The sequence below is a fragment of the Hyperolius riggenbachi genome, chromosome 7, assembly GCF_040937935.1.
Source record: "Hyperolius riggenbachi isolate aHypRig1 chromosome 7, aHypRig1.pri, whole genome shotgun sequence".
Classification (NCBI taxonomy): domain Eukaryota; kingdom Metazoa; phylum Chordata; class Amphibia; order Anura; family Hyperoliidae; genus Hyperolius; species Hyperolius riggenbachi.
In genome coordinates this window covers 165,799,255-165,815,178 of record NC_090652.1, presented here as the reverse complement: position 1 = coordinate 165,815,178, position 15,924 = coordinate 165,799,255, and the positions used below count along the sequence as shown (strand labels likewise).

At 42.4% G+C, this 15,924-nt stretch overlaps 1 protein-coding gene and 1 long non-coding RNA gene across 4 annotated transcripts in view; one reads left to right on the top strand and one right to left on the bottom strand.

The window, feature by feature from the left end:
• The window catches only part of LOC137524699 (dynein axonemal heavy chain 7-like), a 565,826-nt gene that overhangs the window by 369,681 nt on the left and 180,221 nt on the right, over positions 1-15,924 (bottom strand). For both annotated transcript variants that reach the window (XM_068244848.1, XM_068244849.1), the window contains 2 exons: positions 15,189-15,382; positions 7,366-7,564 (listed from right to left, as the gene is read on the bottom strand). In XM_068244848.1, the coding sequence (XP_068100949.1) occupies positions 7,366-7,564; positions 15,189-15,382 (393 nt within the window). The remainder of the gene's footprint in view (positions 1-7,365; positions 7,565-15,188; positions 15,383-15,924) is intronic.
• LOC137524700 (uncharacterized) overlaps positions 1-15,924 on the top strand; it is a 156,651-nt gene that overhangs the window by 76,809 nt on the left and 63,918 nt on the right. The window lies entirely within an intron of this gene.

Below are 15,924 nucleotides of genomic sequence, written 5' to 3'. Positions count from 1 at the left end.
CTGTCACTGCCACCCATCAATCACCCCCTGTCACTGCCACCCATCAATCAGCCCCTAACCTGCCCCTTGCGGGCAATCTGATCACCCACCCACACCAATAGATCGCCCGCAGATCCGACATCAGATCACCACCCAAGAGCAGTGTTTACATCTATTCTCTCCTCTAAACACCCACTAATTACCCATCAATCACCCATCAATCACCCCCTATCACCACCTGTCACTGTTACCCATCAGATCAGACCCTAATCTGCCCCTTGCGGGCATCCAATCGCCCGCCTACACGCTCAAATTGCCCTCAGACCCCCCCTTATCAATTCGCCAGGGCATTATTTACATCTGTCCTTCCCTGTAATAACCCACTGATCACCTGTCAATCACCTGTCAATCACCCATCAATCACCCCCTGTCACTGCCACCCATCAATCACCCCCTGTCACTGCCACCCATCATTTAGCCCCTAACCTGCCCCTTGCGGGCAATCTGATCACCCACCCACACCAATAGATCGCCCGCAGATCCGACATCAGATCACCACCCAAGCGCAGTGTTTACATCTATTCTCTCCTCTAAACACCCACTAATTACCCATCAATCACCCATCAATCACCCCCTATCACCACCTGTCACTGTTACCCATCAGATCAGACCCTAATCTGCCCCTTGCGGGCACCCAATCACCCGCCTACACGCTCAGATTGCCCTCAGACCCCCCCTTATCAATTCGCCAGGGCATTATTTACTTCTGTCCTTCCCTGTAATAACCCACTGATCACCTGTCAATCACCTGTCAATCACCCATCAATCACCCCCTGTCACTGCCACCCATCAATCACCCCCTGTCACTGCCACCCATCAATCAGCCCCTAACCTGCCCCTTATGGGGCAATCTGATCACCCACCCACACCAATAGATCGCCCGCAGATCCGACATCAGATCACCTCCCAAGTGCAGTGTTTACATCTGTTCTCTCCTCCAAACACCCACTAATTACCCATCAATCACCCCCTGTCACTGCTACCCATCAGATTAGACCCCTATCTGCCCCTAGGGCACTCAATCACCCGCCCATACCCTCAGAATGCCCTCAGACCCCAGCCCTGATCACCTCGCCAGTGCATTGCTTGCATCTATTCCCCCCTCTAATCACACCTTTAGATACCCATCAATCACCTCCTGTCACCCCCTAGCACACCTACCCATCAGATCAGGCTCTAATTTTCCCCGTGTGGGCTCCTGATCACTCGGCCAAACCCTCAGATCCCCCTCAGACCCCCTTCCGATCACCTCCCCAGTGCATTCATTGCATCTATTTTCCCCTCATACCACCCCCTGAGACACCCATCAATCACCTCCTGTCACCCCCTCAGACCCCTCCTTATCAATTCGCCAGGGCATTATTTACATCTGTCCTTCCCTGTAATAACCCACTGATCACCTGTCAATCACCTGTCAATCACCCATCAATCACCCCCTGTCACTGCCACCCATCAATCACCCCCTGTCACTGCCACCCATCAATCAGCCCCTAACCTGCCCCTTATGGGGCAATCTGATCACCCACCCACACCAATAGATCGCCCGCAGATCCGACATCAGATCACCTCCCAAGTGCAGTGTTTACATCTGTTCTCTCCTCCAAACACCCACTAATTACCCATCAATCACCCCCTGTCACTGCTACCCATCAGATTAGACCCCTATCTGCCCCTAGGGCACTCAATCACCCGCCCATACCCTCAGAATGCCCTCAGACCCCAGCCCTGATCACCTCGCCAGTGCATTGCTTGCATCTATTCCCCCCTCTAATCACACCTTTAGATACCCATCAATCACCTCCTGTCACCCCCTAGCACACCTACCCATCAGATCAGGCTCTAATTTTCCCCGTGTGGGCTCCTGATCACTCGGCCAAACCCTCAGATCCCCCTCAGACCCCCTTCCGATCACCTCCCCAGTGCATTCATTGCATCTATTTTCCCCTCATACCACCCCCTGAGACACCCATCAATCACCTCCTGTCACCCCCTAGCACTCCTATCCAGCAGATCAGGCCCAATACAACCTGTCATCTAAAAGGCCACCCTGCTTATGACCGGTTCCACAAAATCCGCCCCCTCATAGACCACCTGTCATCAAAATTTTCAGATGCTTATACCCCTGAACAGTCATTTTGAGACATTTGGTTTCCAGACTACTCACGGTTTTGGGCCCGTAAAATGCCAGGGCGGTATAGAAACCCCACAAGTGACCCCATTTTAGAAAAAAAGACACCCCAAGGTATTCTGTTAGGTGTATGACGAGTTCATAGAAGATTTTATTTTTTGTCAAAAGTTATTGGAAATTGATTTTTATTGTTTTTTTTCACAAAGTGTCATTTTTCACTAACTTGTGACAAAAAATAAAATCTTCTATGAACTCACCATACTCCTAACGGAATACCTTGGGGTGTCTTCTTTCTAAAATGGGGTCATTTGCAGGGTTCCTATACTGCCCTAGCATTTTAGGGGCCCTAAACCGTGAGGAGTAGTCTACGAAACAAATGCCTCGAAATGACCTGTGAATAGGACGTTGGGCCCCTTAGCGCACCTAGGCTGCAAAAAAGTGTCACACATGTGGTATCGCCGTACTCAGGACAAGTAGTATACCGGTAATGTGTTTTGGGGTGTATTTTTACACATACCCATGCTGGGTGGGAGAAATCTCTCTGTAAATGGACAATTGTGTGTAAAAAAAATCAAAAGATTGTCATTTACAGAGATATTTCTCCCACCCAGCATGGGTATGTGTAAAAATACACCACAAAACACATTATACTACTTCTCCTGAGTACGGCGGTACCACATGTGTGGCACTTTTTTTACACCCTAAGTGCGCTAAGGGGCCCAAAGTCCAATGAGTACCTTTAGGATTTCACAGGTCATTTTGCGACATTGTTGGTTTCAAGACTACTCCTCACGGTTTAGGGCCCCTAAAATGCCAGGGCAGTATAGGAACCCCAAAAATGACCCCGTTCTAGAAAGAAGACACCCAAAGGTATTCCTTTAGGAGTATGGTGATTTCATAGAAGATTTTATTTTTTGTCACAAGTTAGCGGAAAATGACACTTTGTGAAAAAAAAAACAATTAAAATCAATTTCCGCTAATTTGTGACAAAAATAAAATCTTCTATGAACTCACCATACTCCTAACGGAATACCTTGGGGTGTCTTCTTTCTAAAATGGGGTCATTAGTGGGGTTCCTGTACCACCCTGGCATTTTAGGGGCCCTAAACCGTGAGGAGTAGTCTTGAAACAAAAATGACCTGTGAAATCCTAAAGGTACTCATTGGACTTTGGGCCCCTTAGCACAGTTAGGGTGCAAAAAAGTGCCACACATGTGGTATCGCCGTACTCGGGAGAAGTAGTACAATGTGTTTTGGGGTGTATTTTTACACACACCCATGCTGGGTGGGAGAAATCTCTCTGTAAATGGACAATTGTGTGTAAAAAAAATCAAAAAATTGTCATTTACAGAGATATTTCTCCCACTCAGCATGGGTATGTGTAAAAATACACCTCAAAACACATTGTACTACTTCTCCTGAGTACGGCAATACCACATATGTGGCACTTTTTTGCAGCCTAACTGCGCTAAGGGGTCCAAAGACCAATGAGCACCTTTAGGCTTTACAGGGGTGCTTACAATTAGGCACCCCCCAAAATGCCAGGACAGTAAACACACCCCGCAAATGACCCCATTTTGGAAAGTAGACACTTCAAGGTATTCAGAGAGGGGCATGGTGAGTCCGTGGCAGATTTCATTTTTTTTTTGTCGCTAGTTAGAAGAAATGGAAACCTTTTTTTTTTTTTGTCACAAAGTGTCATTTTCCGCTTACTTGTGACAAAAAATAATATCTTCTATGAACTCACTATGCCTCTCAGTGAATACTTTGGGATGTCTTCTTTCCAAAATGGGGTCAATTGGGGGGTATTTATACTATCCTGGAATTCTAGCCCCTCATGAAACATGACAGGGGGTCAGAAAAGTCATAGATGCTTGAAAATGGGAAAATTCACTTTTTGCACCATAGTTTGTAAACGCTATAACTTTTACCCAAACCAATAAATATACACTGAATGGGTTTTTTTTAATCAAAAACATGTTTGTCCACATTTTCCGCGCTGCATGTATACAGAAATTTTACTTTATTTGAAAAATGTCAGCACAGAAAGTTAAAAAAAATCATTTTTTTGCCAAAATTCATGTCTTTTTTGATGAATATAATAAAAAGTAAAAATCGCAGCAGCTATCAAATAGCACCAAAAGAAAGCTTTATTAGTGACAAGAAAAGGAGCCAAAATTCATTTAGGTGGTAGGTTGTATGAGCGAGCAATAAACCGTGAAAGCTGCAGTGGTCTGAATGGAAAAAAAGTGGCCGGTCCTTAAGGGGGGGTAAAGCCCACGGTCCTCAAGTGGTTAAGTTAACTCTCCAATCCTTAACCACTTTAGGATTCTGCGTACTCATAAGTACGCCCCTGAATCCTGAAGCGGTTTCCATGGAGCGGCCGTTGCATGTCAGTTCACGGAGGGTGTCTCCGTGAACACCCTGCGAGCCTCCGATTGCGGCTCGCAGGGTAAATGTAAACACGCGGGGAAGATCTTCCCCGCTGTTTACATACATACGGCGCTGCTGCGCAGCAGCAGCGTAGAGGAGATCGGCAATCCCCGGCCTCTGATTGGCCGGGGATCGCCGGCATCTGATAGGCTGAAGCCTATCTGAGGCGGCGCAGGACGGATCTCCGTCCTGCGCAGCCCATAACGAAGAGGGGAGGGAGGGAAGGAGGCAGAGGGAGGAATAGCGCTGTGGAGGGGGGCTTTGAGGAGCTCCCCCCCCTGCTAGGCACAGCAGCGCGGCAGCGATCAGACCGCCCCAGCAGGACATCCCCTGGTGGGGAAAAAAGGGGGGAAGTCTGATCGCCCTTCCTGCTATCTGATCTGTGCTGCGGGCTGAAGAGTCCCCGCAGCACAGATCAGCAAAACCACCCGAAACGTGAAGTGGTTAAAATAACTCCAGAGTTAAAGACAGGCTGTTAATTAACTGCATGTGAAAATAACTACAGAGGAGGTAAATTAACTACAGAGGAGGTAACTTAAGGAGTGAAGAGATAAGATAACTCTCTCACTGTGTGGAGGTAAGTTTTCTCTTGCCTTATTATCTCCAGCATGATCTTAGTGAATTGAGGCCATAGGCCTAAATTCACTAGTTATCTTATCTCTTCATTCCTTAAGTTACCTCCTCTGTAGTTGTTACCTCCTCTGTAGTTAAGTTACCTCCTCTGTAGTTATTTTCACACGCAATTAATTAACAGCCTGTTAGTTATTCTGGAGTTATTTTAAGGATTGAAGAGTTAACTTAAAGACAAAAGAGTTAACTTTAGTTTTGCCTGAGGTAAAATGTTTCCTAAATACTACATGCCTCATCACCATGGTGATAACTAGAGAAATATTATTAAATACAGGAGATAAGCTTAGTGAATTGAGGCCATTGTCTTTTAAAGCTTATTATCTCAAGTGTCTGGCAGAATTCTATGCGACTTTGAGAGTCGTGGAGCTCAATGGCTAATTTGCATGGATAACAATTCGATTCGATTCGATCACTGGGATTGAATCGGCTGTGAAATCGTCATGCACACATTGACCAAACGATCAATTTACGTCCGAATCGATCGTTCACGACGATTCCCGTCGTTCCGTCCGTGCGGAAGATTTCCCTCGATTGCCGGCGGGTCGGGAGTGCGTCGATAGCGGCGTTCGAATGCCCGATGACCGACGCAATAAAGCGGCAATACATTACCTGCTCTGCCGGCACGAGTCCCACGCTCTCTCCGAGGTCTCTTCTCCGCGCTGGGTTCTGGGTTTCGGACTGGTTGGCTACTTCCTGTTCCGGCAGGAAGTTTAAACAGTAGAGCGCCCTCTACTGTTTAAACTTCCCCGCACAGGAAGTGAAGCCAGCCGGTCCGAAACCCAGAACCTAGCGCGCAGAAGAGACCGCGGAGAAAGCGGGACTCGCACCGGCGGAGCAGGTAATGTATGCAGGGGGGCGGCAGCTCCACAGATGGTGAATCGATTTCATGCTGAAATCGATTCACAATCTGTTTGCAGTAAAAGCAGCCATACGATCCCTCTCTGATCAGATTCGATCAGAGAGGAATCTATCTGTTGGTCGAATCTGATGGCAAATCGACCAGTGTATGGCCACCTTTAGACTTGTGTCTCTGCTGCTAATGTTTTTTTTCTTAGCTGTACTACACATACAAATCATTATATCATAATTTTTTTCAGTGTCTCTTTAATGAAAAATACTCTTCATGGTCAAGTCTTTATTGTAACCACGGTCACCTGGCTGTGACTTGAATAACAGCATATCATAAGTACTCAACCATGTTTTGGTATATTGCCATCTTCTAAGAAACCATGGTTGGGTGTTTTATCTGACTTAATGATAAATTGTTATGAAAGCCATATGAGGATTGTGGTTGCAATAATATAGTAATAAATAAAATAGTTAAACTTGCATGCTTCTTAAAGGGAACCTGCAGTGAGTAAAATTATTTAAAATAAACACATGACATAGCTGCAAATGAATATTACATACTAACCTCACAGTCAGTTCCTCTTAGAAGCTCACCATTTTCTGCTTACATTGATCCCTTCCAGTTGTGACAATATTTTGTGAGAACTGAAATATACCAGTTGCTGCCAGTTATATATCAGCAGCTGGCAGTTACAACTGAATGCGCAAGGTAATGTCCATGTTTCCCTATGGCTCAAGTGGCTGATATTACAGTTTAACAGTGTTTTGACCAGGAAGTTGTTATGGGGTAATGGCCATTTTTAAAATGGAGGACGGAGAATTCCATTGATCAAAGTGGAAAAATGGGACGCAGGAGAGGAGAAAGAGATTGATAGACTATGCCAGAGGTAAGTATGACCTGTGTATGGTAATTTTGACTTTTTATTTCCAGTTCAGGTTCTTTAAGAGATTCAGGCTATTGGTGTTTTTTTTAAATTTAGTTAGGAAACTGGTCCAAAGGTGGTGTCACTGAGATAGAGGTTTTTAAGGTGAGGGTTGGTCTATTATTAAAAGTTCTCACAGTTGCTGGTATTAAGGACTGGAACTAACAGAGAATCATTTTGTAGTGATTCCTATGTCCACTAGAAACTTAAAATTTACATCAATTTTACTTGATATTCACGTTATTGTAACTTGCAGTGCACATGGAGTGTTTAATATAAACATTGACCATTTATTTGATATTGAATACCATATTTAAAGAATACCATAAAAGATCTTTAGATAACGTATGATGAAAAAGCATACCTTATGAACAGATTGAATCATTGCAGATTCAAGTTCCACTAGCCACTTCTCCACCTGGCCTCTGGCTTTGGATGTGGAAATAGTGTTTATCAGCTGCACAACCTCACCTTCACTGCTTTTCATGTGTGTAATGTCCAGCACATCGGTAAACTCCACTTTTGCTATTCCTTCAAAACATTTTTTTAAGTGAGGTTGTACCCTGTAAGAAAATAACACAAAATGTATTACCTAATGAAGAGATATCGTCACCAAGACAATGGAATAAAAAGATATTTAAGGGCCCTTTTCCACTAGCAATCGCTAGTGTTCGCACTAAACGCTAGCAATTGTGATTTAACAAAAGTTAAAAATTTCCCGGCGATTTCCCGACGTTTGCGATCGCGATCTTGCTATGCTATGCACTGCATAGCGAATTCGCGGCAATAATCGCTCCGTGGCGCGATGGCAATTAAGTAAAAATGAATCGCGGTAGTGAAAATGACCTACCGCGATTCCTATGGGAAAAAGCAAACCGTAGCGATTTGAAAATCACTAGCGGTTTGCGATTCAGCAATCGCAAACGCTCTAGTGGAAAAGGGCCCTTAAAGTCATATTGTTTTCCAATAAAAGATGTATGGATCTAACACTAAATTAATCATCAATGACTGTGCAGTGGCAGCATTCCCATGTAGATACTGTAGGGGAAGCAGGGTTGTGGAGAATGTACGTTTTTCGGTATTGTTAGGTGCTGACATGAAGGAGTAGAAATGCCTTTTGCTCCCTCCTAATTAACAGCTGAAATGCAGTGCCATCTGAATAGAGAAACTCACAGTGGAAGAGGCATATATTTAAAGCACACCTGAAGTGAGAAGGATATGTAGTGTGACATATTTATTTATTTTTAAAAATGCAAATTGCCTGGCTGTCCTGCTGATCCTCTGCCCCTAATACTTTTAGCCACACACTCTGACCAATCATGCAGATCAGATGTGTTACTAACCACTTCAAGAGCGCCAGTAATATTAAAACGTTGAATTTATCCCTGTTAATGGACCAATGGACGGTTTAAAATGTCCAGGCTTTTTTTGCACTTTGTTCTGAATACTCTACTTAAAGAGAACCTGAGGTGGGGTTCTGACAATGCATTCCCCGTACAGAGGCTGGGTCTGCCTATACTGCCCAGCCTCTGTTGCTATTTCAATCCCCCCTAAGTTCCCCCTGCGCTCTGCAATCCCCCATAAATCACAGCCGTGCTGTGCGGGCTGTGATTACATCTGTACTGTCACTCTGCGTGCTCCCCCCACCTCCTGCATAGCTCTGGTCCTGCCCGCGTCCCTTCCCTCCAATCAGCAGGGAGGGAAGGGACGCAGGCGGGGACCGGAGCTATTCAGGAGGCGGGGGGAGCAGAAGAGTGACAGTACAGAGATAAACACAGCCCGCTGCAACATGCTGCGTGTCGACAGCGTGGCTGTGATTTATGGGGGATAGCAGAGCACAGGGGGGCTTAGGGGAGATTGAAATAGCAACAGAGACCTGGGCAGTATGGGCAGACCCAGCCTCTGTATGTGGATTGCATTGTCAGAACCCCACCTCGGGTTCTCTTTAACATATTCTGAACATTTGGGGTTTATATCTTGTAAGGGGGCTTTGCTATTAACCACTAAAGTCGGCGGGTTTTGGCTTTTTTTAAACATGAATACTTTTTTCATTTGAAACTTAAAATTGATTTTCTCAAAAACTATAAGGTCTTTTTGAAAAAAAAACATGTCACACCTTGTTCTTAATGCTCTACTTAACATATCCTGCAAATTTGGTGTTGATATTATGTGGAGGGGGCTTTGCTATTAACCACTAAAGTCAGCGGGTTTTGACAGTTTTTAATCACAAATACTTATTTTCATATACTTTGTACCAAAATAAAACACTTGTAAAAAAAACCAAAAGACACAGAATTGAAAAGAAAATGCATAAAAAGTTACTTTAGGGCCTCAGTTTTTTAAATATGTATGCCATGAGGTTGTATTTATTCTCATTTTTGCTTATAAGCGCTTGTAATGATTGGTAATGTGCAATGAGAAAACGAAAACCACAACATTGAAAAAATACACCTTTATTTCCAAATAATATATTGTCACTATACTTTGTACTAGGGAAATAATTCAAACCTTGTGATAACCAGGACAAATAGGCAGATATAATGTGTGGGTATTATGTATGGTAGCATTGTTTATTTTAAAACTATAGGGGGTGGAATTGGAGAAATTGTGTATTTTTTCATTTTTTTCCTTGTTTTTTCCCTTTAAAATGCATAGAAAGTAAAGTAATTACTGAACACAAATATCACCCCCAAAAAGCCTAATCTGTGGGGAAAAAAGCAAGGTATAGATCATTTTGTTGTGATAAGTATTGAAAAGTTAATGGCAAATGAAAGGGAAGAGCATTGACAGGTGAAAATTGCTCTGGCCCGTTAGGGAAAAAACTCTCGGGGGTGAAGTGGCTTAAGTCTGACTGGATTAGCTGCATGCTTTTTTCAGGTGAGTGATCCAGACATTACCACAGCCATGGAGACCAGTAGGACCGCCAGGCAACTAGTATTGTTCAGAACTAAATAAATATGGCGGCTTCCATATCACTCTTACTTAAGGTGTTTTTAAGGTAGTATTAAAAAGGTATGAGGTGATGTGTAATGAACTACTGTATAACAAATCAAATCAGTTGAATCCATCTTCATGGCAATATGTCAATTCACAGATAATTGCTGGGAAGGGCACATCATCTCAATATGCTTGTCACTAGTGCAAGTCATATGTACAATAGAAGAGCAAAAAAATAGGATAAGGGTTTAGCTGCCCAGTAAATATTCGTAATTAGTATAAAACGTAACTTTTAATTATACCAACCAATGGTCTAGTATGACATCACAAAAAACAGTCCTTAGTACACGCTGTTCTAGTATAAATAGCCTATTAATATGAGAACAACCTGTACTAAGGACTGTTCTTTACTGTTTGTTTTAATTAAAAGTTAAGTTTTATACTCATTTTGAATAATTACTGGGCCGCTAAACTCTTTTCCTATTTTTTTCCTCTTCTATTGTATATTTGATTTCATGGGGTGGTCATTGATATAGGAGATTACACTTTTCTATATAGTTATTACTAGTGCAAGTCAGCCTTCAGATGAGATTTATGCAATTGTTATGGTAAATTGTTACTGTAGCACATACAGTTTTCTTCACAACAAGACTATAGTTGTACAATTACGGCTTGCTGGTACTTAATGGCTTCTAAATTACAACAGATATTCCCCTCAGCTAACCTCACATGCTCTAGACTTGTGTGCTAGAGGAAAGGACAAGGCTATATACTCTCTGCATGAATCCAGTGTTCATAGACTACTGAAACACTCTCTGTCCAATTATTTCAGTAATGTGCATTCCAGATGGTCCAGGGTTTTGCTGCTATGCTTTAACCTGGTGAATTTTTAAAAAAAGTTTATACATTTTCTTCATGTGTGCATAAAATTTGCTACTTGAATTATTTTTCTTGTATTCAGGAAATAATATACAGGGGTTGTGTTTTTAGAATATTCTGGTAACTTAATTTTGCAGAAACACATTGGGGTTGATTCACTAAGCTGCGCTGCTACAGCAGAGCAGTTTAATGACAGCAGCGAGTGTTGTAATTTCCAGAACACGCTATGTAGCCATAGCATGCACTGCTAAATTATGTTATGCTACAATAGTTTAACCAATGCTTCATTAAACTTAACGAGCACTCCACTGAACCTTCCAACTACCCTAAGGTATCTCTCTGCAATAAAACAATGCCAGGGAATCATAGGAAATAATGGCCCGCTGGCCGAATGGCTTGCCCTAGCGATTTGGCCGACATTGCCATCAGTTTTCATGCGGGAGGCAGCGAATCCCATAGCCGTGCATGGCATGCCTTCTGAGATTCGTCTGCGTACCCACAGACCCGGAAGTGCAGCCGCGCGGTGGCTAGTGGAAACGGGACCTTAGAGTTGTAAAGGAACTAAGACCTCCATATATTTTGCATTGCTTTATTATTTATATAGCCACAACATCTTTTGCATTGCTGTACAGAGTACCAGTATTTAGTCTTGTCACTTAACTGTCTGTCAGAGGAGCACTCTCTCATCTGTACCATAGCCAAATGTTCATCATAGTCTAGGGCCAATTTAGAGTGAAGCCAATTAACTTTACTCATCTGTTCTTTTGGATGTGGGAGGAAGCCAGAGTGCTCTGAGGAAACCCAAGCAGACAGGGGGAAAACATACAGATAGCGCCCTAGCTGGGTTTCAAACCAAGGACCCAGCGCTGCAAAGCAAGAGTGCTATCCCTACATTACTGTGCTGCCCACCATGCTACATCAGCATCCTCAGTACTTTTGCCTAGATCCTGATACTCATGTACTTGAAAAAAAAAGTCTGATCTAATACATCACATATTAAATGCGTGTAATTTAAACACGTCAAATAAACTGAGAAGCCGAGAACTCCCTGTACACCTTTTAATAGTTACTTACTGAGCCTTCACTACTGAAAATCTATAGGAAGTACTAGATAGTACCCCCTCCCCCCCAGCTCACCTCTTCCTCCTTCCTCTCTTCCAAGATTCTTCTTTCTCTAAACATCTTTATATTTTGTTTTCTGTCTAGACTGGATCTGAATTAGAGACTATTAGTCATTCAACAATTGCTACATAGGTGATTTAAGTGATGGTTTACTTAGCTTTGTAATGGCTATACTTGATCTATTAGTACCACACATTTACAGGATGTGAGGTATAGGTATGTTTCCTTTACAACTGTATAGTCTGTTTTTGTTTTGTTTTTTTCATTTTTTTTCTTTTGTACAATAAAATAATTTAAACAGTAGGTACTGTTAACAAATAGCTCACAACTCCCCTCCCCCCCCCCCTTTGAGAAGGCTCTAGTTACATATTGGGATATATATATATATATATATAGAGAGAGAGAGAGAGAGAGAGAGAGAGAGAGAGAGAGAGAGAGAGAGAGAGAGAGAGAGAGAGAGAGAGAGCAGTATCCAAAGGTTAATTATATATTAGACCTACAATGGTGTGAGATGTCACCATACACTATAAGTCAGCTTTTCTCAACCTTTTGTCCTCCAAATAATTTGATCTCAGTGAGCCCCCACATAACAGCTATATATTGGGGGGATAGGGGTATTTATTTTGCAGAAGGCACACTCTCAACCACTTGCCGACCGCGCACTCATACCGCGCGTCGGCAAAGTGGCAGCTGCAGGACCAGCGACGCAGTTCTGCGTCGCCGGCTGCAGGCTAATTAATCAGGAAGCAGCCGCTCGTGCGAGCGGCTGCTTCCTGTCAATTCACGGCGGGGGGCTCCGTGAATAGCCTGCGGGCCGCCGATCGCGGCTCGCAGGCTAAATGTAAACACAAGCGGAAATAATCCGCTTTGTTTACATTCGTACAACGCTGCTAACAGTAGCAGCGTTGTACCAGATCAGCGATCCCCGGCCAATCAGCGGCCGGGGATCGCTGTCACATGACAGGCAGGAGCCTGTTAGAGGCTGCACAGGACAGATCCGTTCCTGTGCAGCCTCGGATCTCCGTGGAAAGAAGGGAGGAGAGGAAAGGGGGGGAATTTCGCCGCGGAGGGGGGCTTTGAGGTGCCCCCCCCCCGCAACACCCAGGCAGGCAGGAGCGATCAGACCCCCCCAGCACATCATCCCCCTAGTGGGGAAAAAAGGGGGCGATCTGGTCGCTCTGCCTGCACCCTGATCTGTGCTGGGGGCTGCACAGCCCACCCAGCAGAGATCAGCTAAAACAGCGCTGGTCCTTAAGGGGGGGGGGGGGGTAAAGGGTGGGTCCTCAAGTGGTTAAAGCATTCCTCCTTTACAAAGTGGATGTTTCATGGCTTCATACTAGGGAACCCCTGCTGGGTCCTCAAGGAACCTTCAAATTCTAGGCTGGCTGCAAAAAACTGGCTTAGGTTTTTGTTATCATATCTTGTGCAGCCCCAAAATGTTTGTTGATTAATAATTACAGCAATTCATTAACTGTTATTTCTTTTAGCATTAGTAAAATACAAACAAAGTTGCCTGTTGCTGGATTTGCATAGTTTATGTTTCATAATTAGTACCTGGTTGTTTATGAAGTGTGGCAAGCCTTTGAAAATGTAATGTTTATATTTGTTATACTTAGGTCATTCCTACTGCTAATGGTTTCCCATTAATCAAGAAGGGAAAAATCAAAAACAGGAAACTGTAGACCTGTTGCGTGTAAAGTATTGAAGTTATCCAATCGGATGCTATATACATAATATAGCACATAACAATTTAAATTCACATAATCAACATTCCTAAACATTGGTCTTGTATAGCCAACATGCTCACCCTTTTATGAAATGGTAAATGTAATTTAGATACTGAGAAAAGATGTATTATTATTATTTATTGTAATTATTATTATTTATACGCAGCGCTGGATAATACATATACACAATGATACAAGGATGACCGACATAACAAGGTTATACAACATAGAGCAAAGATATACATGCAAATTGTACAAAATACGTGATCATGCGATATGGGCTGGTTAGGTAGGCCCAGTAATACAAGTACAGGCTGTCATAGGACAGGAGCACATGATCCTGTAGATTACACTAGGGAATGGAGGACCCTGCCAGAGGCTTACAATCTAAAGGGTGGGGTGGAAACACTAGGTGGGGCTGTGAAATATTCAGTAGAGAGTTACTGTGTGGTAGGAGGTAGGTTATTATTAATATTTCTTAATATTTGTTGTATTTACAAAGCACCAACATATTACCCAGCACTGCACAATAGATAAATGGGTTAACATACAAGGTAGGACATACCTTGTATGTCCTAGACTTTGCAAAATGGTTTTGGCATTGGTCCCTACAGCAACCTAGTGCAGAAGTTGGTGCTGCTTGGACTGGGGAAGGATATGTGTAAATGGATACACATTTTCCCCCCATTTTCCCTTTTTCCCCCAATTCCTTCTATGAAAAATCTTAAGTAAACCTAATGAGTGCAAAATGCCTAAAAACTGCTTGACAGTAGATGTTCGCATTTGGGACAAATTGGCTTGAAGGAAAAAGGTTAAATACCACCTCGATAAAAAACGGTGACATTTAAAATATATGTAAAATAAAATGTAAATTACTTTTTTTCCTATGAATCTGACAGTTACAGTAGATATTAGTAATCACAAACAGCTCTGAGCCTCTGACAGCAGGCTGTGGACTAGTACAATTCTTTGAAGTGGATTGTAAACGTTTCCCTTATTATTTTGCACTCCCTGACAAGGACCTACACAAAGCTGCCAACTAGCCTGGCTTTTTACATACCACTACTCTGGTGGCTGGATTGTACCACTGACGTTTTGATTTTGAAAACAAAGGAAGGAAAAAATGATAATGATAATTTCCCATAGGAAGAAGGACTAGTCCAAAACCTACAAAAGAGGTTTACAGCCATCAGTTTACTAACAGCTACTGTAAGTGGCAAAGAAAAAAGTCATTTTCTGTGCAGTTTGCTTGGGTGGGGAGGGGATTTTCCGGTATGCATGTGTACAAATATATTTGACATTTTACAGTTTTTTTTACATAGTGGTTCTTTAAGCACGAATCTAAAATTTCAACTGTTCTCTCAAGGCAATGGCAGTGCATGTGTTCTTAAAGGATATGAATTTATTATTTAACTTTTCAGTGTTCAAAAACATCAGTCTTCGTTGTCTTTAAATCACAAGTGAAGTCTGGATTTTAGTACTAAGGACTATGACAAAGTAGTTTCAATACATTAAAACCTACCTCGTTGGATCTTTGGTCTCTGAAAGAATCTCGAGAAGCTCATCATTAGACAAGAAAAAGAAACGAGGGAAAAACAAACGCTTCTTTTCCAAGTAGTCGTTAAGTCCTTTCAAAATGAGCTCTAAAAATTCATTAGACTTTTTGAACTTTTCCAGCATCTTTTCAATCATCACAACAGAGAGAACATGCTTGTCCTAAACATAAGATGATAAAAAAAACAGATCTTATATTCATATAAAGAGTTACTTGCTCTAGCCATAATTAGGTATATTAACTCTATAAAAGTCTACCAATTACAGTATTTAGCATAAAAATAAATAAATATTGTCTATTGTGTATTTGTCATGGGAATTCTCACTTATTTTATAAGTGGGTATTTTTAATACCCACCTGTTTTTGAAAATCGAATGACGTGTATTAATGTTTTTGCTACAGTTGATGTTACACATCATACACACAATTCCCAAGATGCCTAATGTATCTCTCATGCATGCATGGCATAATTATTAACATTGAAAAATAATCTGAATTACAGTTTTACTGCTGATCATATCTATTACATATAATAAATCCTAAACGAGCATTTTCTGCTCTAACTTGACTTATCTCTTAAGAGAGATGGAAATGAAACCTATGAGTAAACAAACACATCAGTAAACTTACTATATTAAAAATCATGCACTTATTTAACCTTTTCAATAATTTCATATACATACTTGGAACAAAGATGCCACCA